Raw genomic sequence first — 27051 nt, 5'->3', positions numbered from 1 at the left:
ATGGGGGTAAGAAAGGTAATATAAAAGCATCAGGCTAATACTTTTATGGCAATATTATATTATAGTATTCAATGATAATGTTATGATGGATATAAAAAAAGATTATTTTCTGGTGTATCTCTTGAATGTCAGTTTTTTATTATGCTTTTCTCAAATAGCTTCTTAGAGGACAAGAAAAGCAAAAATCACTTGGGGTGCCGATTTACCCATTATCCAGAAAGCTTGGGCAATTCGGATTTGCCCGAATTCAAGTGCCTTGCCAAAAAGAATGTATTTCCTTAAAATCACGTGTTTTTGTTATAACATTTTTTTACCAAGTGCATGGTTATCTTTAACCTTTCCTCGTCCTAATTTGCATATGTGTATGCAAATTAGGGTTTCAATTTGTTTTATGTTTGAATATTTCATGAAGGATTCGAGATTTGCTAAATCCCAAAATAGTGTTTTCAGCGCATCCCTAGTTTATTTAATGTTTAAATGATTTTAGCAGACAAGGTATCGAGAGCCAAATTACAGAAAGACCCCTTATTCAGAAAACTGGTCTTATGGTGTTGGCAAAATGCAGAACTGGTCTCTAGCATTCTGGATAATAGATCCCATAACTGTAGTAGAAATCAGAAATGTTATTATTAGGGATGCACCGAATCCACTATTTTAGATTCGGCCGAACCGCCGAATCCTTCACGAAAGATTCGGCAGAATACTAAACCGAATCCGAATCCTAATTTGCATATGCAAATTAGGGGTGGGAAGGGGAAAATGATTTACTTCCTTGTTTTGTGACAAAAAGTCACGCAATTTCCCTCCCCGCCCCTAATTTGCATATGCAAATTAGGATTTGATTCAGCCAGGCAGAAGGATTCGGCCAAATCCGAATCCTGCTGAAAAAGGTTGAATCCTGGATTCGGTGCATCCCTAGTTATACTGTTATTATACTGTGTGTGTGTGTGTACTGTGTGATCGTTTCCAGAAAGCCAAAATCTTGGCAGTCACTGATCCTACATGTGAATCCGTAGAGTGGTCTGGTCTCATTGTGGTACTTGTGAGCATCTGCTTTGAAACTGGCACCCCTATCTGAACCAGAGCCGGATTTACATAGTGGGCACCCTTAGGCCAGCTGACGTTCGTCGTCCCTGTCCCCTCCCTTTTATTCGCGCATGTTTCCACATCCGATGTAATTTTTTAAAGGGGAGTTGTGGGATTTTAGGCATCCATTATGGTTTCTGTGGCTTTGGAGTTGGTCCTGCCTGAACCAGCCTGGAAACCCAGCACAATTCTTTATCATCCTGACTAAATCTAGACTTGAATAAGGAGATACATCTTTCTCGTTTAATTAAATCTGGCCCATATTGTGGAAAGTGCAGTTAAAGAAGAATGAAGAGAATTGAACATTTTTTCCAGGTAATTGTGACTAGGAATGTGACCAGTTTCATCTGCTGCAATTGAGTTTGATGCATCCAAACTACTACTATTGCACATCTGCGTTTTTGTACATTTTTGACATGGAAATGCAGGAATTATACCATGTCAAGGATGGGAATTATTCCAGGGTTCTCCAGAATTGGTTGCACTTGCATACAAGTCATCAGTAGAGGCAGAACAGGTCTGACGACTATGTGGATGTTCAAGGTATATGTTTGGCCACAAATACTAGTCACATTTCATCTTTTTTCACACACCACACTTGTGCTTCGGTCTATATATATTTTGAAAGGTATTGGGATGTATTTTCAAACCTTTAAACTGCTCCCCTGAGCACTTTTGCAACTGAATTTTTAAAATATTCCATCTTATGAGAGCGAGTGTCCCTAGGGTTATCGCCCCTGTACAGGAGACCTCACCAACCAGAAGCCTCCTGCAAAGGGTACCTCCCTTCCACCAATGTCATTTCACTCTGTATGACAGAATATCTCCATGTCCAGTACAGTGTTTTACTGCAACAGTCCCCCATGTTGGTTCTGTGTCCATGTAGCTTATAAAGCGTAAAATGCTGAACTTAGTTCCTACGTGGTAAAGAGCAAAAAAATATGGCATTTGCACTTGTTTTATACATTTCTAAAGGGAGATTTTAAGTGCCAGATATCAAACTGCCTACCTTGTGCAATCATGTGGTTTAAAAACACACCACTCAGCTTTGGGTGATTGGTCTCTGACCCAAGCTACAAAAAAATCACTAGCGCTAAAGCAAATAAAATCTCCCTGTGTCCAAACTGTACATTTTTCTGCTTCTATTTAACCAGCTCTATAAATAGTGGTCGATAGCAGCTTATTAAAAAAAGGGAAGCTAAACAAATGGTTAAAATGAGAAAAATATAGATGGATCAGCAAATGTATTATAGAAATAAATAAATTAATAATAGAATAATGAAATTATTACAAATAACATGTACCCTGTAAAGTATAGACCTGAATGTTTGACATCTGTAGTTGGAAAGTTTTGTTTTTCAGGGTAATATTTAGTATTCTAGTCTGGAAAATGAATACGTTTTAATTCAAACATGAAGGCAATTTCAATCTCAGGTATATTGTGTGTACAAGGACATTTAGGGAAGGATTGTGATGAGAAAGTGTCTACCAGTAGTTCATCCTCAAATTTGACTAATGATATAAGTGGTGTGGCTCACAGTTTTGTGCTTGGGGAATATTTCTTGAGGTCACTGTGGGCTAAATAACATTTGTCTTATCACACAGGTTGCTTCCAAAAAACAGTTGCAAATGTGAAGCCGAAGCCACTCTGAACATTCCTTTCAGACAGGAGCTCTTTGGAAAGCCCTATGCAATCGATTTTACTTCAGCTATCGATGAATCCGAGCTTGATGAAACAAAAAAACGGAGAGAGCAAGAATTCAAGAAATATAATATGAGGTGAGAAGGTATAATGATAAAGTTGGCAAAGGTGGGCACTAAAAAATCAGAGAAAGGAGAAAAGAAAGGAGCAGAAGGACATCTAGGTGAACAATGTGGAGGGTGGTATGGAGAAAGCCATCTAGAGGGTGACAGTTAGTATCTAGGCACCAAGAACAGACAGTAGGGTGTTGGGGTAAAAGCTAGAATAGAACCCATAGGATGAAAATGTGGTAGAAAGGCTTTCTAGAATATAAGATTATAAGAAACAACAAACACGTTAATCAAAGATGTTGGAGGTTTGCATACTCAGAATGTGGCACAAAATCCTCAGAGACTTTCACTATCCTTAAATGTAACAGTAGCATTTTAATTCCTAGTGTGACCTATTTTACTTGGATATACTGTATTTCCTCAGTGCCAAAAAGAATAATCAGAGATTCCAGTGTACTACTGTGTTTACTGAACAAAAAACATCACTTTTTCACGTTTTATGACTTACTGAAAACAGATCTTTTCCAGTGTTTTGTCAGTTGGATTATTGCTATTGTTTTTTTAAATAACATTTTTGTTTTTTTATGTTTAGGTATCACAATCCAACAGACAGGCTTATTATTGCAAAGGCCAACTCTCCGCTGCAGTATCCCACACAGGGGGTTGAAGTCCATCCACTTAAGACAATAATTATACCAGGTGAGGGATTTGTAATAGTCTATCCACACATGTTGATCTGTATCATTTGTTGCTTGGTAACATACAATGCCTATTGATTTTGTTAGACTTTTCCTGTCTTGCCCCATTTATTAGTCCCTATTTTGACTAAAGGGAGAGTTAACATGGATATACACAGGCCAGTCACATAAAGTATCTGCTTGTTAAGCATTGTGGGTTGATAGATGGATACCATTTGAGGAGCCATACATGAAATGGTGACCTTCTATTGTTGAAATCATTCAGATCTGCAGCCTAAACAATTGGAACTGGAGAAAACTCAGCATGCTTTGAATTCCTGGAATAGAAAATGCAACAGTCACTAATGTGGGAAGAAGGAGGTGAAAGATGTACAGGGTTCCCAAACCCCTCCTCATTGAGAGGGATCTGTCTTGACCCTGTTTCCCCTATCAAATATGCAGTGGGACGCTCATCCAGCAGGGTCCACCTTATATCCATACCTCACTCAGGGTTTAATTAATGGGGTGAAACAAGTGCCCCTGTCATAGCTATTCCTACCCTACCACAGGGTAGAGATTTTAATAAAACATTTTAACATTCCTTCCTAAGGGCATCAATATTGCTTCCATGGTCTGTGATGTTATCCCTTTCCTCCCAACTGTCGAGTTTTCTGCAAGACAGTCCCCATATTGACTGCTCAACCTGCACTCAAGGATTTTTTTTTAAAAAAGCCCTGAGTTTCTCTTGATCTCCTGCACTGGCACCAGAAAAATGCAAAATTCGCGAAGCGGCGAAAAATTTGTGAAACGGCGCTGGCGTGTCCGTTTTGTTGGACGCCAGCAACCAAAAATCGAATGCCGGCGTCCATTTTTCCAATCGTGGGAATTTGCCTAGAATAATAATAAATTCACCCATCACTAGGGATGGCACTTTTTTCCAAAAATTTCTGTAGTACAGCTAGCCAACTGTTCTGTCCCAAGTGACTTTAGAAGCTTAAAAACGCTGTTTGCTGACCCTTATACAAGGGAACGTTGGCAGAACAGAAAGTGTACCGCTGAAATTCCTTTTTGAGGGAAACATACATCAGGACATACTGGGGAGTACACCAGATGTACCCATAAGACTGATTTCATATCAAAAATCTTTTCTCTTTTAGGTCTTAGTCTCCAAGATTTCCTTAAAAAGGTTTACAAGGTAAATAGATGACTTTTTTTATCCTGAAACTGCATGCTAAGCATTTTGTTGTTAATTCAGTTAAGTTTGAATTGTCGAAATGGAGCTATAACCTGGTGGAGGGGGTGAGATCTCCTATTGTAATCTCTATATATTTCTAATATCTCTATAGGGTTCGGGTTGTTTTATATTCTTTTGTTTAGCCACACTTTATGGGAGAATTTAGCTTGGACCACTGCCAAATGGGAGCCTAGAGTGAGGGAGCTTCTCTCAACACATGTTCATAAATAATTGTAAAGGGTACGTAGGAAATTCTATAGAAAATAACAACATAACAAGTCTTAGCTTATTCTCTTTTCAGTTTCTAGATCATGGATTGTGTTATGCTTCTTGAACACAAATGAAGCTCTTATTATTGAAGAACCCAAAACCAATATATGTAGCTGTGTCTTTAGTTTGCTTGCAGAGGAGCCTGTTGTTAGCTCAGTGAAAATGAGCCAGAGAGAAAGCAACATGCACAGGGTATTCATCCCCTAATCAGATTTCGAGGGATAGTAATGGCACACAGGGCTGATTCAGGTGCTTTGAGAAAATGATTTCAATTCAACTCTGAAGAGGCAGCTTGGATGTACTGGTGCTGTGTTTTCAGACTGAGCATGAAAGAGATAAGGAGATTTTAATCATAAGGGCATATAAATATATGAACTTTGAACCTCTTATGTGACAGAAAATAATGCTGCACTATTACAGCATTTGTAAATAATTAAGCACATTTACACTCCTGTAATTCTTTGGGCTTACTTGTTATCCGAGGGCCATGGCATATGCTGACGCATGTTGTATTTAAGATCTAGTAGCATACTAGTAGTCCACATAGCTTCCCAAGGGATACCATCTGAGGTGAGTAGAAGTATAATTGAATTAAAATCAACTTGTATTGATGATCAAAGCCATGCATGTCTCATACAGACATGGGGTAACAAGACATGGGGTAAAAAGAGCTGAATTGGGCCGAAACAATAATGTTGTGCTTAGCTTTCATTTCAAATCCTTTCATTCAGTTTGAAGGAAGGTGGTCATACATCCTCTCGTGCCTTCTACAGTTTGCCAAATGTGACCTGTGGTATTCCTGATAAGAGGAATCATGTTGTTGAGGCTACCTAAAAAAACCTAAAACAAAAAAAAAATATATATATACACATAATATTAGGAGTAGATGCTTCGTTCCCATCAAGCACAAAAACCTACTGCTTTTTTAAATAGAATTTTGTACATAATATCATCAGGGCCGCCATCAGAAATAACGGGGCCCGCACAACAAAATTTTGTGGGCCCCCTCGCCACGCCTCCCTTAACCACGCCTCCCATAACCACGCCTCCCCTAACCACACCCCCCACCAGGTCACATGGTCACATGGACATTGATGGTTCATGGGCCCTGCATTGATGAATCAGGGGCCCTTCCTTGGGAGGATCAGGGGCCCTGCATGGGGGGGGTCAGGGGCCCTGCATTGATGGTTCAGGGGCCCTACATTGATGGATCAGGGGCCTTTCCTTGGGGGGATCAGGGGCCCTTCCTTGGGGAGTTGCTCCCGTGCGAAATTTTGCCGGCGAAATTTGGTTGGCCGGGCCCCCCTCAAAGCTAAAAATCATCCGGGCCCGGGAGGACTGTCCCCCCTGTGACCCCCTGATGGTGGCCCTGAATATCATTCCTGTATTTCTGAGCTTTCTTGATAATGGGCATCCAGGTAATAGATCCCAAACCCGTATTTAGATTTGTACATTTCTCTGTATCTTCAGTGTACAATATATTGGTCCACAATATATTGGTCCATCAATTTGATGAGGACAGGTTATCCACTAATAAGATTTTTTACATAGAGAAAATTCAATGAGAAGACCTTATCTCACTGTTTATTACATGAAAACCCTATTGCACTCTATGGGGAAAAATGGAACTGAATTTGTTTTTTTTTCTCCACAAATTGAATTTTGCCCATAACTTTTCACATTATAAACTGTAAAATAATATTTTCTCATTAAATAATTTGACCCATTGTTTGTTTTCTTTAGGTGAGCATGTCATCCAGTATGGGAACTTTTAACACTGCTGCCGAAGTGGAGGGAGTTACAGTTAAAGGAGCCGGAGAAGGGCGCATTACACTATCCAGCCCTAATATGGACAACCTGAATCGCCAACTCCAGTTTATTTCATATACCAACACTATTTTCAATCCAAACACAGCTGACATTGGTATGTACTAACATAACTTTTGTATTTGATAAGGAAAGCATTGGGCAAAGGCTTGTACTAGAAAGTCACAGAGGAGTGTTTTAATTGGATGGAAAGATAATTTTGGGCACTTTGCTGGCCCAGGACGAGGAGATCCTGCGTCTGTAAAAATGACCCATTAGCCATCACACTTAGATGGGTGCATTTTTAGACAAACAGGGTCCCTAAATTCCAATTAACCTTACAGTCCCCTGCAAGTGTTGATGTAGCTCAGGAGGCTTGGAATGGCATGCATTTTTTTTGGGTAACAGCTAAACATTGTTACACCACTGCCTTACATTAGGTGGTCTCTTGACTTTACATGCTTAGGTGTTTAGGTGGAGGCAGGTTCCTTTAGTGACACTAAATACAGGGCAAAAATTCATAGAAATGTCAAATGAAAACATCCCTATAAATATTCAAGAACGGTCTATAAGTGCATGTTAGTTATACCTGTACTGTTTTTTTTCCTTAGTGAAACTTCAGACAGATGAGCATTCAGCCACTTTTCATATCAAAATTCGCCATCCTAGAATTCCTAGGCTATATGACTCTGGATCAAGTAACTGTAAGTATCTTCACTCCAGTGATTTATCATTTTAAAAGTTGTAGTACAAGTTATTGGAGAAAATTATACTTTTTGGATTTCATAATGTCTCTTATAGAAAAGTCTTTTGAGATCAGTGCATGCTACTTCTTATTATATAACGTGGATTAATGATAGCGGGGATGTTTTAGCCACCCAGATCTTTCTAGTATATGCAACATCATTGTATTAGATTAGAAGAGTTTTTTCACTTCAGATACAGAAAGGGTTTGTACAGTTAATACAATGAATAATGGAACTGTGAACGTCTCCCCTTAAAGTGAAACTATACATGGTTTCAAGGAAGATGCCTATGTATGAGAAACCCCAAGGCTTATCTTTTCAAAGGTCTAATTCAATATCTTATTTCAGGAAATCCTTGCTAGTGATGTGTGAATTTCTCCTGTGAAAACCGTGAAAAATTAGTGAAAAATCGTGAAATTGGAAAGTTCACAAAAAAATCGCGAAATTCGAACATTTTGGTGAAAAATAGTGCAATTCGAATGTTTTCACTAAAAAATCAAGCAATTCAAATGGTTTCACAAAAAATTCAAGCAATTCGAACGTTTTCACGGAAAAATCGAGCAATTCGAATGTTGTCCCGAAAAATCAGAAATTGATGCTGAATTTTCGCAAATTCTGAATTTCGCCGGGAGATTTGCGAATTTATTAGCTGGCGGTGAAATGCAGAAATTCACCGCAAAATTGTGTCAGGCGAATTTATTCGCCCATCACTAATCCTTGCCTATTTCACGCTCACTTTCATTTTTGATTTACATTCTGGAAATATTTACGTTAGTCTACAATAGTAGTTTTTGGATTTTTTCTGTTCAAAACAGTCAAGACTAACTTTTGGTCATGGCTTTGGCTATACAAAGTTTTGTAGATGTATGAGAGCTATCATTTGAATTCTTAAAGGATAAGTCAAACCCAAAAATATTTTTTTGCCTAACACAAGAAAACACAATTCTAAGCAACCTCCCCATATCCATTCATTACCAATTTTCTATGGTTTTTAAGTTATTTGTAAATGTATTGCTATTGAAAGCAGTGGTCTGTCCCTTTCTATTCTCTGCCCTGGTGACTGTTGATACAATGTAAGACAAGGCAGCTGATTAACAGACCTGTCTTTGCTGGGGAACTAAGACTTTTGCAACATTGTATCAACAGGCAGAGCCACCAGGGTAGAGAATAGGCAGGGACAGACTTGATTTTACTTATCTTTTAAGGCCTGGGTGTAGGGGCTTTATAATTTACTGATCTTCAATCTTGGCTACCTAAGAGTATATAGATAAGCAAATAGGCATTCTCTATTCAAAATAGCCTTTCTGTTAGGGAACCATTGGTCTTCAGGTTAGTATGCACACCATTATTATCAAGGACAGAAATCATACATTGAAGGGAGTGAGGAATTTTGCCTGAACAAGACTTTCCCTTATATCAAATGCTTCTCAACAGTGTAACCTGAAAAGGAGCCAAAGGGGCAGATTTATCAAGGGTCGAATTTCGAAGTGGAAAATACTTTGAAATTCGACCATCGAATTGGATTACTTCGACTTAGAATCGAATTTGCCTGTTTTCAGTCGAATGAAAATTGTTCGATTGTACGATGAAATCCTTCGAATCGAACGATTCGAAAGATTTCATAGATCGATCAAACGATTTTCCTTCGACTTCTAAAGACCTAGCCAAATGTTGACTATGGGTTCTAGGAGGTCCCCATCGGCTAACATAGCAATTCGGCAGGTTTAAGATGGCGAAGTGTCGAAGTCAAACTTTTTAAAAGAGACAGTACTTTTTGAAGTCGAACTTTCTACTTTGAATCGAAGTCGAATTTAGGCCTATTCGATGGTCGAAGTACCCAAAAAATAGTTAGAAATTCAAAGTTTCTAACTTCGAAAATTCACTCCGACCCTTAGTAAATCTGCCCCAAAGTGTTCAAAAGCATTTGAAGAGAAAAAACAAGAAAAACCATTTCCGGGGCAGCCTTTAGTTGAATGGGCCCTACGGGGAGCAGGAGGGTTAATAAAGTCACAACATCAAACACAAACCTGATTTTTTAAGAAAAAAAAGCAGCTGGACTAGCCTTGGTCAATGAGACTGTGCCAACACTTACAATTTGTTTTATTTTCTGCTATTATACAGTTAAAAGATAAAACGCAAGGAGACAACTAAGAGATCTAAGCAAATAAAACAAAATGACTGTTATTGTTAATAATTGCTAAGAGCATTCTGGAAAACTGTACTGGATAGCAGCCCAAGATAACATTTGTAACCACAATATTGCTGAAATCTACAATAGCCTTCTCATGCTGAAAAGAAACCTTTTGTTCATTTACATTCTGGTATTATAGTGCTTAGAATATTAATTGTTATATAAATGAGTTGCAATTATATATTAGGTCATTTAATGTTTTATAGCCAAATACAATATCAGCACCTTGGTCACCATCGCTACAAAAACTTTCCTTCGCTATGACAAGCTGCAGAATTTGATAGACAGCATTAGAAAGTATTACCCTACGGTCCCTATTATCATCGCGGATGACAGCGAGAAGCCGCAGAAGGTTGAGGGACCCTTTATCGAGCAATATATTATGCCTTTTGGAAAGGTAAGATACACCATACCTGAAACCACAATCATGTTTGTCTTTTGTTACATTTTATGGTTTACTGTGTTTGAGTTTATCTTTAGCATTGGCTATCTTGGTTCAGGTATAGGATCTATTATCTGGAATCTTTACTGAATAAGCGATCTTTCTGTAATTTGGATCTCAGCACCTTAAGTCTGCTAAAATGAAACATAAAATAAACCGAAATAGTGTTTTATCACCAATATGGATTCATTCAACTTAGTTACCATCATGGACAAAGTACTGTTTTATTACAGAGAAAAAGGAAATATTTTGCTAAAAGTTGGCTCCATAGGAGATGGCCTTCTTGTATTTAGAGCTTTTTGAATAACTGGTTTCTGGATAAGGGATATACGTGTACATATAAAATGTGTACATTTTATACCATCAGGTATACTAGAATACTGGAATACAGTACCACTGGTTTATTGCTGGAGACTAGACATAAATTGCACATAACGGGCCAGATTCATGAAAAAACATTATTTTATGGCTTAGCACGTGAAAACTTATAGGCGAGATTCCATTTGAGGAGAAAAAAAAAAACTTGTCTCCTAATTCAATTCCAGTTTTTTTCCCACAGCCTTCAATAAAGTTTTCATGTAATAAACAGTTAAAAACGTTTTTCTAGCTGAATTGCATTTGGCGCTATGGGGCATTTGGATGTAGATTTGAATAAGGACTTTATCATCTACTTGAATCTGGTCTAATATATTAAGAAGTAGTAGATGAACTTTAGTAGATTTTACTTTAGAACATTATGCCAAATGCCAAATGTTAGGCACCCCCAAGTGATGGTATTTACTTACCTGAAACCCTGGGCTGGTGCTCCTATCAGCAGAAAACTGCACCGGCCCGGGGTTCTTCCAGTGAGCACCACGGATCGATCCTCTTCCGTCTTCCTCTTTCTTTGTGCGGCTGCACATGCGCAGTAGAATGAAAAGCCGAACTTTAACTAAAAAGTCATCTATTTCGTTCTACTGCACATGTGTCTGCCTGGGAAATTTGAAGAAAGAAGAAGCCAGAAGATGAGCACTCTGTGGTGATCGTTGGAATAACCCTGGTTCAGTTTTCTGCTGCTAGGAGGACCGGACCGGGGTTTCAGGTAATCATTTGGGGGTGCCTAACATTTGGCACCCCCAAGTGCAAGACTATTTTCCTTCTCCTTTACCTGTTCCTGTTACATTGGAAGTATGCGTGGGAGGAGCAGAATGTTGACAATACTGAGCATGATGACAGATGTAAAATAATCAAGAAGCAACAGCATCATTCTGAATTTATTTACTGTATTTCTCATTGAAGGGCTGGTTTGCTGGCAGGAATTTAGCCATCTCTCAAGTCACCACAAAATATGTCTTGTGGGTTGATGATGACTTCATATTTAGCCCCCGGACAAAAATTGAGAAGTTAGTCGACATTTTGGAAAAGACAACTCTGGATTTGGTGAGTGTTGTTACTGAGCATATGGGAATTCTTGTGTAGGCCATGGGCATGGCCGTGGAAAAGGCAAAGCCTTCCAACCCACTACAAACTTAAAAATAATTTTGGCATGAATAGCCCTCTAATTCTGTAGCTCTTACTCCATTCCACCTTTACTTACGTTCAAAAGTGGAAAAGGCAAAGCCTTCCAACCCACTTCTACATGGGACACCACAAGAAACAATTCTGCTATAGATTACAGCACTGGTTTGGGTGAAAACTACTACTGCCACCAACATCCTATACGCATGGCTTCTTGCATAACCCCCTCCATATATCCAAAACAAACATACAATTACCCTGGGCTGGAAGGATGCACAGGTAGGCCATCCCTCCATATTTCTGAAGGGGAGGGGGGTGCAAGAGTTTTGAATCCCAGAACAAATTTTATTGTAATGCTGGAGCTTTCTTTTGCTCCTCCACATTCCTGTATACAAATAAAATAGAGATTAAAAAGCACAAATTGAAAGAGAAACGATTGCTGTGAGGGAAGTAGGGAAGAGATGGAGACAGTGTCGGACTGGCCCACTGGGATACCAGGAAAACTCCTGGTGGGCTCAGGTGTCAGTGGACCCTCATGCTGCTAAACTTTTGGCCTATTTCATGACCATTCCCTATTTCTATGAGAACAAAGAGGCTAAATAGATGGAATAATTGATTATAGTACTATAGTATGTAAAGAAAACAGACTAGGAGAATAGAGGTTGATTGAGGAGATGAAGAATATTAGTACTGAGAGTGGGCCCCTGGTCTAAGTTTTTATGGTGGGCCCCTGGTCTAAGGTTTTTGGGTGGGCCCCTGGTTTCACAGTCCGGCAATGGATGGAGAAGTGTTTTATAAATGAAGAAGGTGGCATCAGAGAAGGTTATAGAGAACAGGAGGGAAGAAGAAAACAGGAGAAACAAAAAGAGAAAATGACGGTAGAGAACATATATAGAATATGCTGAGGTTGTGTTATGACACACAATACACAGGCACGGTGATGTATTTTTCAGAAGTTGGATAGGCAACCAATAAAAGTCATTTGCACAATTTTAATTTTTGGGTCTCTACATGCCACAAACGTAGGTAAATGTATGCACACCGGGCATCAAACTGTTCATTTGATAGTAATGTAACTACATAGCGAAATCATGTCTGTTAAAAAACGTTTTGAAAATTTTTCTGTTCTAGGTGGGCGGTTCTGTTAGAGAAATCACAGGATATTATACCACATATCGGCAGAAGATTACCGTATTTCCCGGAGGCAAGGAAGGCGATTGCCTGATGACACATCAAGGCTACCATCATGCCATAGAAGGCTTCCCTAACTGTGTGGTCACTGATGGAGTAGTAAATTTTTTCCTAGCACGAACAGAAAAAGCTCTGCAAGTCGGTTTTGACCCACGATTGTCTCGAATAGGACATCTAGGTAAGTGTAACGCTGTAAATGCCTTCAGTGTCACATAATGTGCCAATCAGAAGTGTCTACTGCTATTCTTGTTACAAAATCAACATGTTCATATAGAACACTTTACATCACCTTACATTAGTTGGCTAACCATCTTAACTGCTTTGCCTTATACCCAGGTTGCCTGGGAATATTATCTGCTTATTGGCTTTCATATTGCGTGTGTAATTTATAACAATGCAACAGATATATGAAAATACTGCTGCATCAGCTATTTAGCCATTGTTTCAACAGTGTCTAGGACAATTAATAGGTGTTCACCTGCAAATATCAGTCTAACTGACCTCCAAACTGGGCTTCTAGGATAATATGGGAAAATCTTGAGGTTCAAATATAACCCTTACTGGCCATCAGGCTGGACCCAGCCAAGGTTCTGGATCTCTCTACGGGGGTGGTACAGTCCCACACATTTGGAACCACTGTCTTTAATGGGCACATTTACTATGGGTCGAAGGAAAAATCGTTCGATCGAACGATTAAATCCTTCGAATCGAACGATTCTAAGGATTTTAATCCATCGATCAAACTATTTTCCTTCGATCAAAAAAAGCTGGGAAAACCTATGGGGACCTTCCCCATAGGCTAACATTGGTGCTCGGTAGGTTTTAGGTGGCGAAGTAGGTGGTCGAAGTTTTTTTTAAAGAGACAGTACTTCGACTATTGAATGGTCAAATAGTCAAACAATTTTTAGTTCGAATCGTTCTAAGTATTTTTTATTCTAATCGTTCACTCGAGCTAAGTAAATGTGCCCCTAAGAGTCATTTAGAGATGTAAGTGCAAGAGTACTAAGGGGCAAACAGTGCTGCTCTTAAGGCTCTTACAAGCACTTGTGCCCAGGGTTTGGCTATGTATTTCACCTGGCCCTGGGTAAATGATGCACAAATTAGACAGTGGTTCCCAACCTTTTTCACCTGTGAGCAACATTCAGATGTAAAAAGAGTTGGGGAGCAACATAAGCATGAAAAATGTTAATTGGTGGTGCCAAATAAGGGTTGTGATTGACTATTGGTAGCCCTTATGTGGACTGGCAGCCTGCAGGAGCCTCTCTTTGGTAGTACACCAAAACAAGCCAGGAATTCAAAAATAAGCACCTGCTCTGAGGCCACTGAGAGCAACACCCAAGGGGTTGGGGAGCAACATTTTGGTCATGAGCTACTGGTTGGGGATAACTGAGTTAGAGGATGGATAGCAGTAAAAGGGGGAATGCCTTCCTGTCCTTATGAATGCAGCTCTGCCAAACACAGGCAGTGATATATTCATTGGGGGGGACACTAGTCTCTGAGCTCCCGTTTGCAGAGAACTGTTTTGAAAGTGCAGGGCAGTGTGCAAAGTAAAGAAAACCTGGTGGATAATGCTAGTTTTTTCACTTTTCCCCAAGACCTATACTTGATAAATCATCAGTTGTGCCTCTTTGCATTTAGCAGTTTCAACTACAATATGGAGATGATTAATTGAAAAGTAGTCTTTATTGTATTAATTTATATTTTTATAGAAAATGCAATACAATAGAAACAGTATAAATACAAATTCTCAGGCTTCTCTAGATCTACTTGCAGGACAGGTAGCTCTGTATGACCTTAGACCAGGTTTGGGAACCAGTGATAAAAGTCATTGAAATAGTAGTTACCCTCCATTAATGTGCACTGTTTGATTAATAAACATATTGTTTTCCTAAATGAAAATCACAAAGAGAAAATAGATTTTAATAGCCTCTATATATTAAATAGCACTGCTCTTATGTTTTAGAATTCTTCATTGATGGGCTGGGGATACTACACATTGGTTCCTGTGATGATGTCATAGTAGATCATGCCTCGAAAATCCAGTTACCCTGGTCCAAGACAGAAACGGACAAGGAATATGCCAAGTTCCGGTACCCCAAATCCTCTGATAATGGTGCCAATGTGAATCAAATTTTGTATTATTTTAAAAACCGATTCAAATGTGCCACTGGAAACTGATGGAGGATGTCAAGTCAAAGTGAAGAAAACTGAGAGCCCTGAAAATGACCCCTCACTTTTTGGTGCACATCAATGCTTAATATGGCAGGCAGGTCCTGTAATATGTTCTACTGCAATGAATTTGGGAAATGTTGCAAAAGCATCTCTATGACAACAATGACAACTGATAAGTTTAGATCTCTCTAAATCTTTGCCATAAAGAATTCTGCAAAGCTGTATTAGCAAGACTAGTACCTGCAGAAATAATGGGACCAGTTCTATGGTGTGTGTTTTTAAAAGCATCTTGTTCTCTTTTAGCCTAATTAAATGTTGTTAATTCACGTGTACCAAAGAACGGCAGTGACTGGATTGTGAAACTGGTAATGACAAGGCAACTTTTTCATACTGCACGATCGTGGAGTGCTCTACCCATTCAAAATGCACTTGTTGAAAGTGCTGGGTGCTCAACCGGAAGACCCTTCAAAAGTACATGTAGAAAATAATCCACAAGCACACCAGTGTATTGCTCAATGAGCAAAAAGGGGGCAAAGTTTCGGGCCCCTATAAACCCTTTGTCAAGCAATACACTGGTGTGCTTCTGGACTATTTTGTAAATGCAACTATTTCATGTCACAACTGAAAAAAGGGGACCAGAACAATCCCTTGAGGGAAGAAGTCATTCTGAAATATATGTTTCAAGTGTAACTAATCCTGAGAAACTACTGACCAAGAACATGAAACCAGAAGGCTGTAGAACTTTGCAGTCATGTGGGTGTCAAAATAGACAATGTTCCACTGATATTTGTAGTGCTGTAGGCTTCTGACTGATTCACATTTGTCCGTTCAGGAAAATAATCTTTTCCCATTCACTGGAACTGCCAAGAAAGCTAACTAGCAATTTCTGAAGCGCAACTTAGTAAGAGCAAGTAAGAGCCTAGGATGCTAGAAAAGAAAGACCTCAACTCCTCCAACCTACATAATCACCAAAGCTCCTACCCATGCATCTTCCACCCCTCTCTTGATAAATGCCACATTTCTGTCCATTTAGGTGGAACGCATCATTGGAGCTATCATTTTGCCATTGGTTTTAGGAGCATCTTTCCGTTCAGTGTGAAATGAATATGAGAGTCGAATGCTGCTAGATTTGGCTACACTCGTACATGTCCAGATTGTACTGATGTATAGTGTGTACAATGCTTGCACTGATGCACAAGTGCAGCTCCGGTGATCCACACACTGATGGTTGGCACTGACAAGTTACGTTACTTGTGCACATGGATACCTTGACATCAGTTTACGTCATTTTGCTGTTGTGATTAGTGATGAGCGATTCTGTCCTGTTTTGTTTAGCTGAAAAATTTGCAAAACTACTAAAAGGTTTGTGAAACAGAAAATTATATGAAACCCATTGAAGTCAATAGGCAACACGATTTTTTTACGGTCAGCAATTTTTTATGTGAGCGACTTTTTTTTTCTCACTCCAAAAGCATTAAAATCAATAGGCGTTTTTTCTTATGGTGACTTTTTTGTCTCTGCAACATTTTTCCACTGAAAACTTGTGCTGCAGTTTTGTGGAAAAAATTACAGATGTTGAAATGTGGAATTTTTCCTCGATTCCATGCCTGCATGTGTGTTTCAATACCCAATACAAAAATATTAAACAGAGCACACATGTACATGCATTATGCCATAGAAAGATATGGGTTTTGTATTTTGAGTCTCCATATTTGTATTTTAATGGCTGAAACTCACATCAGATTGACCAAGAGACATTCATGTTTTCTTAGCATGACCAACAAAATTGAGGGCACAGATCACAATAGCTTTCAATTTTGATGGGGTTGAATGTGTAGTTAGTGATAAAGAAATACATACATTATGGTTCATAGTATAAATGTGTTTATCTGAGATTTATTGTGAGAACTGTTTTGATGTTTCTCTGCTCAGGAAAGGCATGGGAAAGGCCTTCTGATGTTTCTGCTCTTTTGCCTGAACAGAGCAATATCACAAAAGAGCTCTGTTTTCCTTCTGATGATATGTCCTAGACCAGGGGCCCAAACCTTTTTTTATCTGTGAGCCACATTAAAATGTAAAAAGAGTTGGGGAGCAACACAAGTAAGAAAAAGTCCCTTAGGGTGCCAAGTAATCTTGACAGCACTATATAAATAAATGATGATGAAGTAAGGACTGTGATTGGCTATTTGGAAGTCCCTATGTGGATTGGCAGCCTATAAGAGGCTCTACTTGGCACTATACTTCGTTTTTATGCAATTAAAACTTGCTTTCAAGCTTGGAATTCAAAAATAAGCCCCTGCTTTGAGGACACTGAGAGCAACATCCAAGGGGTCTGAGAGCAACATGCTGCTCACGAGCTACTGGTTGGGGATCACTGACCTAGACTGACTGTAGCTACAAAATGCATTATATTAGGAGTTTATTAGTTGTTTCCAAAAAAAATAATGTAAATTGCAAAAGTGCTTAGAAGAGCACACTGGGCACTTTTACATCCTTTTTTTAAGTTTACAAATCATTTAAGGAGGAAAAGGGACAGGATAATAGGCAAGAATTATAATGATTTTGCAGCCTTATTGTGATAGGGTTTCTACCAAGCACTGCAGTTGCAGTGAGCAAAGTGCAATTTTGAGCTAGTGTCATGTTTTATTTCCAAAATGCAATGTTTTTCCCAAAATTCCAGCTTTTTTGCAATTGTGAGTAGGCTTAGTACCTGACACAGTAGCATTGCATTTGAAGCAATTGCGGTTGATGCACCAAACTTAATGCAATTGCAATTGCATTGAAAAATTGAATGCAATTGAACTGAAAGTTTTCCAAGTCCACTTGGTATCATACTTTTTTCAGCAAATGTCTTATTGATCTTGCTTGTGTTAAAAAAAACATGTATGTTGAAGTGTTAAATGGACAAGGCCAAAATCCATGGGACAACAGATTTACTCACTCGTCAGGCGGGATCAGGTTAGTGCAACATTGAGCAGGTCACAAGCCATACTGCCCACAGCCCATGTCACCTGCAACCTAATGCTACAACATTTCCCTCTTTAGTCCCTCTACTGGCATACTCTTATACATTCATGCCAGACTAGATCTAGGAAAGGTTATGGTTTAACTATTATTCACCTACATTACTAGTATGTGTATTTGTACTCACCCGGCCTTTGGAATAAACCACATTTATTTATTTGATGCAAACATTTTTGGTCACATACAGTACCTGCGGTCAGTACGTAAAGAAGGCCACAGTAAGGTAACTGAATCTTTGGACAAGCTCTACATGGCATCACATCTACACAAACTCGCACAGCAGCCCATCGCTTGCGGAAAGATTGTATAACACTGGCTTAGGCAAATGCCACACCAGTCCTGCCCATGGACTGCATGCATGTACTGTATATGGACCCACAATTTTACATGATGTCAAGAAGGATGGTTTGAATATACACAAAGTTGTGTTTTTGTAATGTGAAGAAATAATGTTTTATCTGCAAAAACAAAATGCACTAGGAAGCAAAAATATAATATTTCAACTTTTTTTTAATTATCATGTGCACTTTGTTTTATTTTTGCCTGTTTTCTATTGTAGAATATAAATTAATTTATTATGAGTTTTGTTGACTTTTACAAGAAAAAATGCACCTAAATATTTTAAGGGTTTTTTTGTATTTTTTTTTTTTTACTGCTGATTTTGCTTAGAATTCATTTGTATTGAATCCATAAGGGAACACCTTGTGTTTTGACCATTTCTCAATGTCTTCTGGCATGCACAGGAAGCTAATTGCACTCATTATGCAGACACTGGATCCTGACCTTCCCAATATGCCAGATTACAGATTTGCATTGCTTCTTTAATAAAAAGTGGAAATTTGGAAATTGTGTTCTGGAATTTTTAAAAATATTGTCATATATATATATATATATTTATCTATATATATATATATATATATATATATATATATATATATATATATATATATATATATATATATATATATATATATATATATATATATATATATATTGCATAAATAAAGACACTTTATGGTAACTTGAAAATAAAAACCTTCTTTTCTTTACTGATCTCTGGCACTATTAAAGGAACAGTACACACCTCTTCTTCAACTTGAGTTCAATGAATATGGCTTGCAAATCACAGTTTCCCCAAGAGACCTGCTTATCTTAAATTTTTACAAAAGTATCTAAGTATCTATTCTGGGCTCTCTGCCAAAAGCCAATTAAGTTAGAAACGTTGTATCTTTTTTTGGCTGTTCAGTACATTAGCTCAAAGAGAAAGTTGGGAGATTTCAGTAACAAACCCAGGACTGTGGGTTGAGCTCTCAAAATCGGGACTGTCCTGCGAAAAACAGGACAGTTGGGAGGTATGCCAGTATACGACTCCCTCCCGCCACCCTTTGTTGTCACTGTTTTGTTAGCAGAAGTCAATTATGCAGGAGGATTATCTGTGCATTAAGCTGGCCATAGACTCAAAGATTCGCTCGTTTGGCGACATCGCCAAACGAGCGGATCTTTCCCCGACATGCCAATAACGGCATGGCTATATCGGGGGTAATTTGAACGTTCGGCCGTATGGCCGAACGATCGAATTACGATATGCCAAGGGGCTCCGACGGATTGGTCGGTTAAAAATCAAACCTTCCCGATCGCTATTGTGGCCAGATATCGATCTGGAAGACCCGTCGGAAGCCCCCATACACGGGCAGATAAGCTGTCAAATTGGTCCAAACGACCGATATCGGCAGCTTTATATGCCTGTGTATGGCCACCTTTAGTAATCTGATTACCTACCTAAAATGAACCAAACATGGAGTAGCCTTCATTTGTTTGTTTGTCCTGTTTAGCTTAAGTAATATCAGAAACCATAGATTTGTCATAATAGACAAATGTAACACAACCCCTATTTAATGCACTCATGTAGAAAGTTTAGATGGCCAAACATAATTCAGTGCTATTATCTAATTATTACACAAAATCTAGTGAAGGGGTTCTAGGGTCTAGGGTTCTGTTTACTCAGAGATGGTCAATGTTTTTTTTGATCTCACATCATGCCCAACATAGGCAACATAATGGGCTCTCTTGAAAATGAAGCTAAGTCTGCAGACTTTATACCCATTTTTATATTGTTGCAAATTTTACTTGGAATGCAATGCTTTGACACAACGAAGAAGCAGTAATACCTCTAAAAGAAGTGCAAGGAGCCCACTTGGGTTTCCAAGGTTTAAAAGAAAGAAAATTTCACTGGGGTGAGTGAGCTCACAGTTTGCTGTAACCAGGGCCACTCCTGCCAGGTTGTCACTTTGCCTCAGATGGCAGTGAGCGGCCATTTACCAGAGTTGGCAAAAAGCTGCCTCCTATAACTTTAATAGCTGAATTTCTGGTTTTTAAACGGGGTTGCTGTCTCAGGCTGCAGTAGCTCCAGTAGCCCCTGGCTGTAACTACCCCGTTTGCTAATATTGTACTATATGCAGAATTGGAAGAGAGGGGAAATAATAATCACTGAACCCCAGGCTTGTACGCATGGGAGCCAATTACAAATGAAGGAGGTAGCAGGTTCATATGAAAAAAAGGGAATGCGCTCTAATAATATCTAATATCTATTATGCAGCGTGCTTATTAAAATTCTGGATGAATGTGTATGCAAAAGATGACATGCTGAAGTTATAGTGTGCATGTTCCAGCCCCATTGCTCACACCCTGCTTCAGCTAAGTTCAATAAGGAACTGGAAAGGAACAGAATTTGCTCAAGGACAGATATCTGTGTGATATTCTTCCCCCTTCTGACTTAATAAATATATACAAATGAAACAGCCTTACGTCATCTAACAGTCTCCCAACACAATGAATAACATTTAGCAACTTTAAACTATCCTTGTAAGCATTTGCCCATACTGATATTACTCATAACCTAGCGTGTTGACGTGATCTTTCTTAAAATTGTATGGTAATCCAGTATAATTTGTATAACTAATGTCCAGGCAGTACTTTAGGCATACGCCCAAGTCCCTTATCACAAAATCTAATCTGGTCCTCAAAAGGCAAAACTGATGATCCTGCTCTGCCCTGTTTGCCTTGGTTCCCCATTGCAGTAATTGATTGGATCTGTGCATTAATGTCTGTTTTGGCAGTGTTACAACCTTGCCCTCTCTTTCCTTTTAAGGTGCCAACAGTGTCATCACTCAAGGCAATCCAGAATACACTTTAAGAAATCAGAAGCTCTGCTTTATTCAGCATTACTGGGTGTGTTTTTGGGGAAGTAGATTATTGGGGGTCTGGCACTTTGGTCTTCAAACCTACACCTTGGAGTATGTGTGGCAGGTAGTGATATAACATGTTCCCTTATGTGAAAGAACATCCACCCATTAGTGATAATGTTGTTTAGTGATGTAATCTGTCACATGAATCACTAAAACTTACTTTTACTATAATAAACAATGTACCCCCCCCCCTTGTAAAATATCAGGATATTAGAAGTCAGCTTGGAGTTCCATGTCTCTATATAAACACTACGGTGCAGATTCACTAAAGGAAGAATTGTCGCACACATCGCTACCACTTAGCCAGGCGCAAATTCGCTACCACTATGCTAATTCACTAATATGCAAAGTTGTGTCCTGGGTGCCGAACGCTGATGACTTTTTAGTTTGTGCCTAGCGAAAATTCACTAGTGATCGTGCGCTTAGGTAAATTAGCATACGGCGGGTAATTTAAAATTGTATGGAGGTCTTTATTATAAATGTTGGTGCAAATACTTGAAGTTACCACTTTTTATTATACATGTCCAGGGAACCTTAATAAAGACAAGAGAATTTATATAATGCCCTACACATGAGTCCACTGTAAAATTAATGTTCCATATGTTAGGAAATGTCTGCAGAAAACTGGCTACCCAAAAAAATTTTGTTAGGACTTTTGCAGGCAATCCTGCTTAAAAAAAGGAAGTCACCAGCGTTTTTTGAACTTTAATGCATTTACGGCACACAGGATATGATGTAAGCGACAGAAGATTGAGGAAGATCTAGCTTCTTTTAAGCACTTCGTCTGGTCTGAGGTGGCAAAGTCAAATATGGCAAAAGAGGTAAGGCTCAGTAAAATCCGCGCTTTACTGAATTTGCGGAGTAACGACTATTCGTCAAATTGAAAAGTCGCCTGGCAAAAGAGTGCGAATGAATGCTATCGACGGTCTCTTTCGCTAGCAAATTGACATCTGCGCTTTTAGTGATTTGGCGATGTCCCTGCGGATGTGATTTCTGGCGAAAAGTCGCTAGCGTTAGCCACTTCGCCCTTTAGTAAATCTGCCCCTAAGCCTTCAACCTTTTACTGTATTTTGTTTGAGAACTCCTTAGTGATTTATCCATATATTTTACAATAGGGGGGTACATTAATGACTATATAACTGTACCACATATGCATATGTTTGATCTGGTCACATCAATAAAAAAAAAAATCAAAGCAATTTAAATATAAATTTGCTCTATTTATCAAATAAATATTTAATAGCAGAAATGCACTATTTTCTTCTACAGAGGCAGCATTTGGTTATTGTAAGCAGGAAATAAAATTAACAGTGGGGATTAGAAGCATATTGGCGGCACAGAACCAAGAAGATAAGAGTCACTGGCCATGTTTTGCTCTGCGTAGCATGCAGCATCATGTACAGTCACAAACACTTGCTCCGCACTTAGATGGTCCATGATTCCACTGCACTGCAACGTCCGGAGCACTTTTTCTGGAACAGGAGAACCCAACGTTCAGTGCAATTAAAATACAGATACAGAAATCTGTAATTACCTGAATCAATACACGAGAACTCATTTAGAAATGGTGGTAATTGGGGCTAGTAATGCAGTGCTTTATGGGTTCCTTTGTCCCAAAAACACTCTGTATACAGAAATATCTTTCGTACACAGAATGAATGTCCCTCAGGGTACATACATATTTGTGACCATATACAAAGATAAAAACATTTACAGAAGGCCTATTTCTATTAAAGAATGAGAAAAAAGTCTGGTTTGTGCACAAAAGTGCCCTCTATATAACTATAGAACTAACAGTGGCCTTATGATGCTGTCCCCCTTCCCTGCCCTGCGCTTACCCCTTTTGCATCAGTGTGGGTCAAGGGGGGTACATTGCTAGTGCAGAGAGCACATGTCACATACATACTATATAACAGGATTGACAACACCCAGAATAAGAAAAAAGCAAATGGGTCTGATATGTGTCAAAGCATAAACATAATTGTGCAAATTATAGCGCATTGGCTGCAGTTGCTTCATGCACATCTACCCCTGACATCAATTGCAATCATGGGGAAAGTGCTGCATTGTGGGTTAAACATAGCAATTCTTTAATAGAAATAGGTATTTTGTTTATTTTATATCTGTGTATATGGTCAAAAATACTTATGTACCCTGAGAGACATTCATTCTGTGTACTAGGGATATTTCTGAATACAAGTACATGTATTTAGCAAAAATTGCACCCAATAGTATTGGTGCCTGGATCCACCACTTTGCAATCATAATAGAAATGATTATTACATCACTGTAACCAATAATTACCAATAATTTATTCCAACATTGCTAAATAAATGTGTGTTCCAAGTACACCTGGATGTTATGTTGATAGTTCTTTACTATGGTTATGTATATGGAACCCCAATATGTCTGTTAGGTTACTGCTTACATTCCCCTCGCATGAAGTGGCAACATTTGTATTCATTGTTTTCCATAAGTGAAGACAAATAAAGTCAGGATAACTCACCATTGCATCCAGCCAGAAGTAAATGCATGCCAGCCTTCTGACAATCAGTGCACATCTGAGTTGTAAAAGAAGAAATATAGTGATGACACCCCCCAGAATCAATTATGTTAAGAATGCAAATGATCTAGAATTAATACAAGTTTATGTTAAAAGCTGGTAAAAATGGATGCTCAATCGCCAGAACTAAACAGAACAGTTGCCAAGATCTGTATATTATGAGAATGAGGTGCCATAAATTGAAAATCTAGAAACCATGAAGAACTAGAAATAAAACAGAAAATTGTAGGGGGCATTCCAGGGAACATGCACTCTGGCTGCAGCGGCTCTGAACACAAACTGAATTGCAATCAGAGTTTTGCACAACCAATGTGCTTAATTCTAGGAGAGTATTTAATGAAAACCATAGAAAGCATGGACATATTTAAATGTAAGGACAAGCTTACCGCTTTCCATAATGGGTCCGGGTGCTCATGCTCCAAACCCTCAGCAAAGGGGAGATACATGCAAACATCTTGGATAGCGAGCAGGCACCATTCTTTTAATAAATAATAGCCTGACGCGTTTTGTGTCCCCACAGGACGCTTAATCATAAACTATGATTAAGTGTCCTGTGGGGACACGAAACAAGTCAGGCTATTATTTTTTATACATGATGTAAATAAAGATTTTTTTGTATTACTTTATCAAAACTCTTGGACTCCTGGATTCTACTGATTAATTAAATTTTTTTGGTTCTCCGGAATGGTGCCTGCTCGCTATCCAAGATGTTTGCATAATTCTAGGAGAGCAAAGAACTGTGCTCCAGGGCACAACCTGTGGGCAAAATTGCAAAATGCAAATATAAGGTGATTTGTTTTTACACTTTACACCTTGTCAAAGACTATTAAATTAGGCCTATTTATTGAGTTCAATGATGTCTAAAAAATAAAATACACTGTATTTTTCCCACCCAAAAATTGAAACCTAAACGAAAATTAATGTATATTTACAGCAACATCAACATTATCAAGGACAGCTTTTGCCAATAATGGGAAGAGTGTGTATTCAAAAAAGGGTCAAAGTATAATCATGTGTGAGCATAAATCACAGAACTATCTCATTCTATCAAACAAGAATAGGTATATGTAGAGGAAAGAGTGGGCCGCAACATGGAGCACTAAGGGAGTGCACTTCTATCTAGGGTCATAGTAAATAGGGATGTAGCGAACCGCCGAGTATGTGTTCGCGAACGCCGTTCGCGAACACCGGCAAAAAATGCGAACAGTTCGCGAACTGTTCGCGAACTTCGAACATCCGAAAATCGTTCGATTCGAACGATCGAAGGATTTTAATCGTTCGATCGAACGATTTTCGTTCGAATCGAACGAAAATCGTTCGATTTTAGCGACCGAATGGTCGAATGGTCGAACGATTTTGACGCGAAAGCCTATTGGCGAACGTCGCGCGACGTTCGCGAACTTGCGGCGGACGCGAACAGTCGAAGTTCGCGCGAACTAGTTCGCCAGCGAACAGTTCGCTACATCCCTAATAGTAAATGACCAAAAAAATGTTTTGGGATCAGTGTCGGCCTTTTTGCGTCTACCTGTTTGGCCAATTTCATGGTCATTCCCTATATCTTTATGAGAAAAAAAAGAGACTTGATATTGGAAGAACAGAGTATAGTAAGTAGATATAAAAGACTAGGAGAATAAAGTGGTTGAGTGAATAGAAGAGGAATAATAGTTTGGAAAGTGGGTCCACAGTTTAAGGTTTGCTGGTGGGCCCATGGTCTAAGGTTTTCTGGTGTGTCTCTGGCATCCCAGTCCGACATTGTTTGGGATCCTTCATTAAGCACCATATGACTGAGTAGTTAATGAGAAATACACAACCATGCATTTTTAAAGAAAATGTAAGCAGTTTATAATGTACTGTGGCCTTTCAGAGATTCTCATATTTACATTGGCAACAGCTGTTAGTTATCCTAGGAAGGCATTAATTATACAATTTCAAGCAATTTAGAGAATCTATCATGGCTAAATTTCTATTTGTATAGGTAATTATTCAGCAGAATGACAAAGACCCAAATTATATAGTCAATAGCAGTCAAGGCAGCATTAGGGTTACCTGGATAAATAAGCGTGCCCCAGCACTATCAATAAAAATGACACCAGTGCAGTCAATAATGAGTGATTTGATCTCCATATCTGAAATGGAAGGCAGTAGATACATTTAGATTCAGACTGTTAGTAATAGCTGTACATTAATATCTCTAAATTAACAGTGACACCTCTTTAAAGATGAAATATACCCTACAATATCACTTTATGTATTACTCATAATGCTCTTATTAGCACTTTTGCATTTTACATTCTTTTTTGAGATCTTATGATATTAGTGGTGTTTAGATTGGGAAAGACATGGCAGAATGGGAAAATGTAGTTTTTTTGAAGCTGCTCGGGGCTGGGCCAAGCCAGTCGGGCACCCTAGGTAACCCGGCCGGCCCCTCCACTCCACCCGCATGCGTGTGCACCCCCCAGATCAGCCGCAATTGGCGCATTCAAAGGATGGGGAGAGAGCGGGGAAAGAGGTGAGCGCGACGGAGGGGACACAGGGGAGGAGAGCGACAGAGGGGAGGGGAAAGGGGCAGAGCGACAAAGGGGAGGGGAATGGGGGAAAGAACGACAGAGGGGAAGGGGGCAGAGCGACAGAGGAGAGAGAGCAGAGGAGGGTGGGAAACCAAAGAGAGCTGTGATAATGGACTAGGGGTAGGCAAAAGACAGTTTAAGAGGTACCTGCCTAGCGCCCCCCTGTTGTTGCACCCTAGGCAGGTGTCTCTTCTGCCTACCCCTAGTTCCGGCCCTGCCTCTGCTCACTTCTATCAGCCAGTGTGACAGGTGCAATAGAACTAAGCAGGGAAGCATTAGGGGTTGAACTTGATGGACTTTATCTTTTTTCAACCCGATTTAACTATGATTTAACTATGTAACTGAGCCCTTGTATATTTTACATAATTCCTCACACAAACAAGCCCTTTCCTTAGTCTACCACCATTGTGCAACATAGACTATTGATCTTTAACAGAGGACAGTTGCAGGGCCTACTTGCTTAATACACACACCCAGACCCACAATAAGTGCACAGTAATAATGTCGTGTAATGCAACAGGGAACAAGTGGAAACATTGCTCACGTCAGAGGTCTTGAGCCACACCAGTGGTTTAATGCTCCAAACTC

At 39.1% G+C, this 27051-nt stretch overlaps 2 protein-coding genes across 6 annotated transcripts in view; one reads left to right on the top strand and one right to left on the bottom strand.

Moving 5' to 3' along the window:
* The window catches only part of b4galnt1.S (beta-1,4-N-acetyl-galactosaminyl transferase 1 S homeolog), a 65609-nt gene extending 48426 nt beyond the window's left edge, over positions 1-17183 (top strand). For 3 of the 4 annotated variants that reach the window (XM_018250090.2, XM_018250091.2, XM_041584434.1), the window contains 9 exons: positions 2692-2865; positions 3431-3537; positions 4673-4710; positions 6763-6943; positions 7437-7529; positions 9969-10159; positions 11483-11623; positions 12833-13070; positions 14856-17182. In XM_018250090.2, the coding sequence (XP_018105579.1) occupies positions 2692-2865; positions 3431-3537; positions 4673-4710; positions 6763-6943; positions 7437-7529; positions 9969-10159; positions 11483-11623; positions 12833-13070; positions 14856-15070 (1378 nt within the window). In that variant the 3' untranslated portion in view covers positions 15071-17182. Of the gene's footprint in view, positions 1-2691; positions 2866-3430; positions 3538-4672; positions 4711-6762; positions 6944-7436; positions 7530-9968; positions 10160-11482; positions 11624-12832; positions 13071-14855 lie in introns of all 4 variants that reach the window. The other variant, XM_041584433.1, reaches the window with a different exon arrangement.
* Positions 17184-22532: 5349 nt separating this feature from the next.
* slc26a10.S (solute carrier family 26 member 10 S homeolog) overlaps positions 22533-27051 on the bottom strand; it is a 30131-nt gene continuing 25612 nt past the window's right edge. The window contains exons 15-17 of one of the 2 annotated variants that reach the window (XM_018250089.2): positions 25943-26022; positions 23840-23894; positions 22533-22805 (exon numbers count right to left, since the gene is read on the bottom strand). In XM_018250089.2, the coding sequence (XP_018105578.1) occupies positions 22651-22805; positions 23840-23894; positions 25943-26022 (290 nt within the window). In that variant the 3' untranslated portion in view covers positions 22533-22650. Of the gene's footprint in view, positions 22806-23839; positions 23895-24516; positions 24653-25942; positions 26023-27051 lie in introns of those variants that run through there. The other variant, XM_041584432.1, reaches the window with a different exon arrangement.

This window comes from Xenopus laevis, chromosome 2S (assembly GCF_017654675.1).
Source record: "Xenopus laevis strain J_2021 chromosome 2S, Xenopus_laevis_v10.1, whole genome shotgun sequence".
In the NCBI taxonomy this organism is placed as follows: domain Eukaryota; kingdom Metazoa; phylum Chordata; class Amphibia; order Anura; family Pipidae; genus Xenopus; species Xenopus laevis.
Note: the sequence above shows the minus strand (reverse complement) of the source record. Positions and strands in the feature narration are given on the sequence as shown.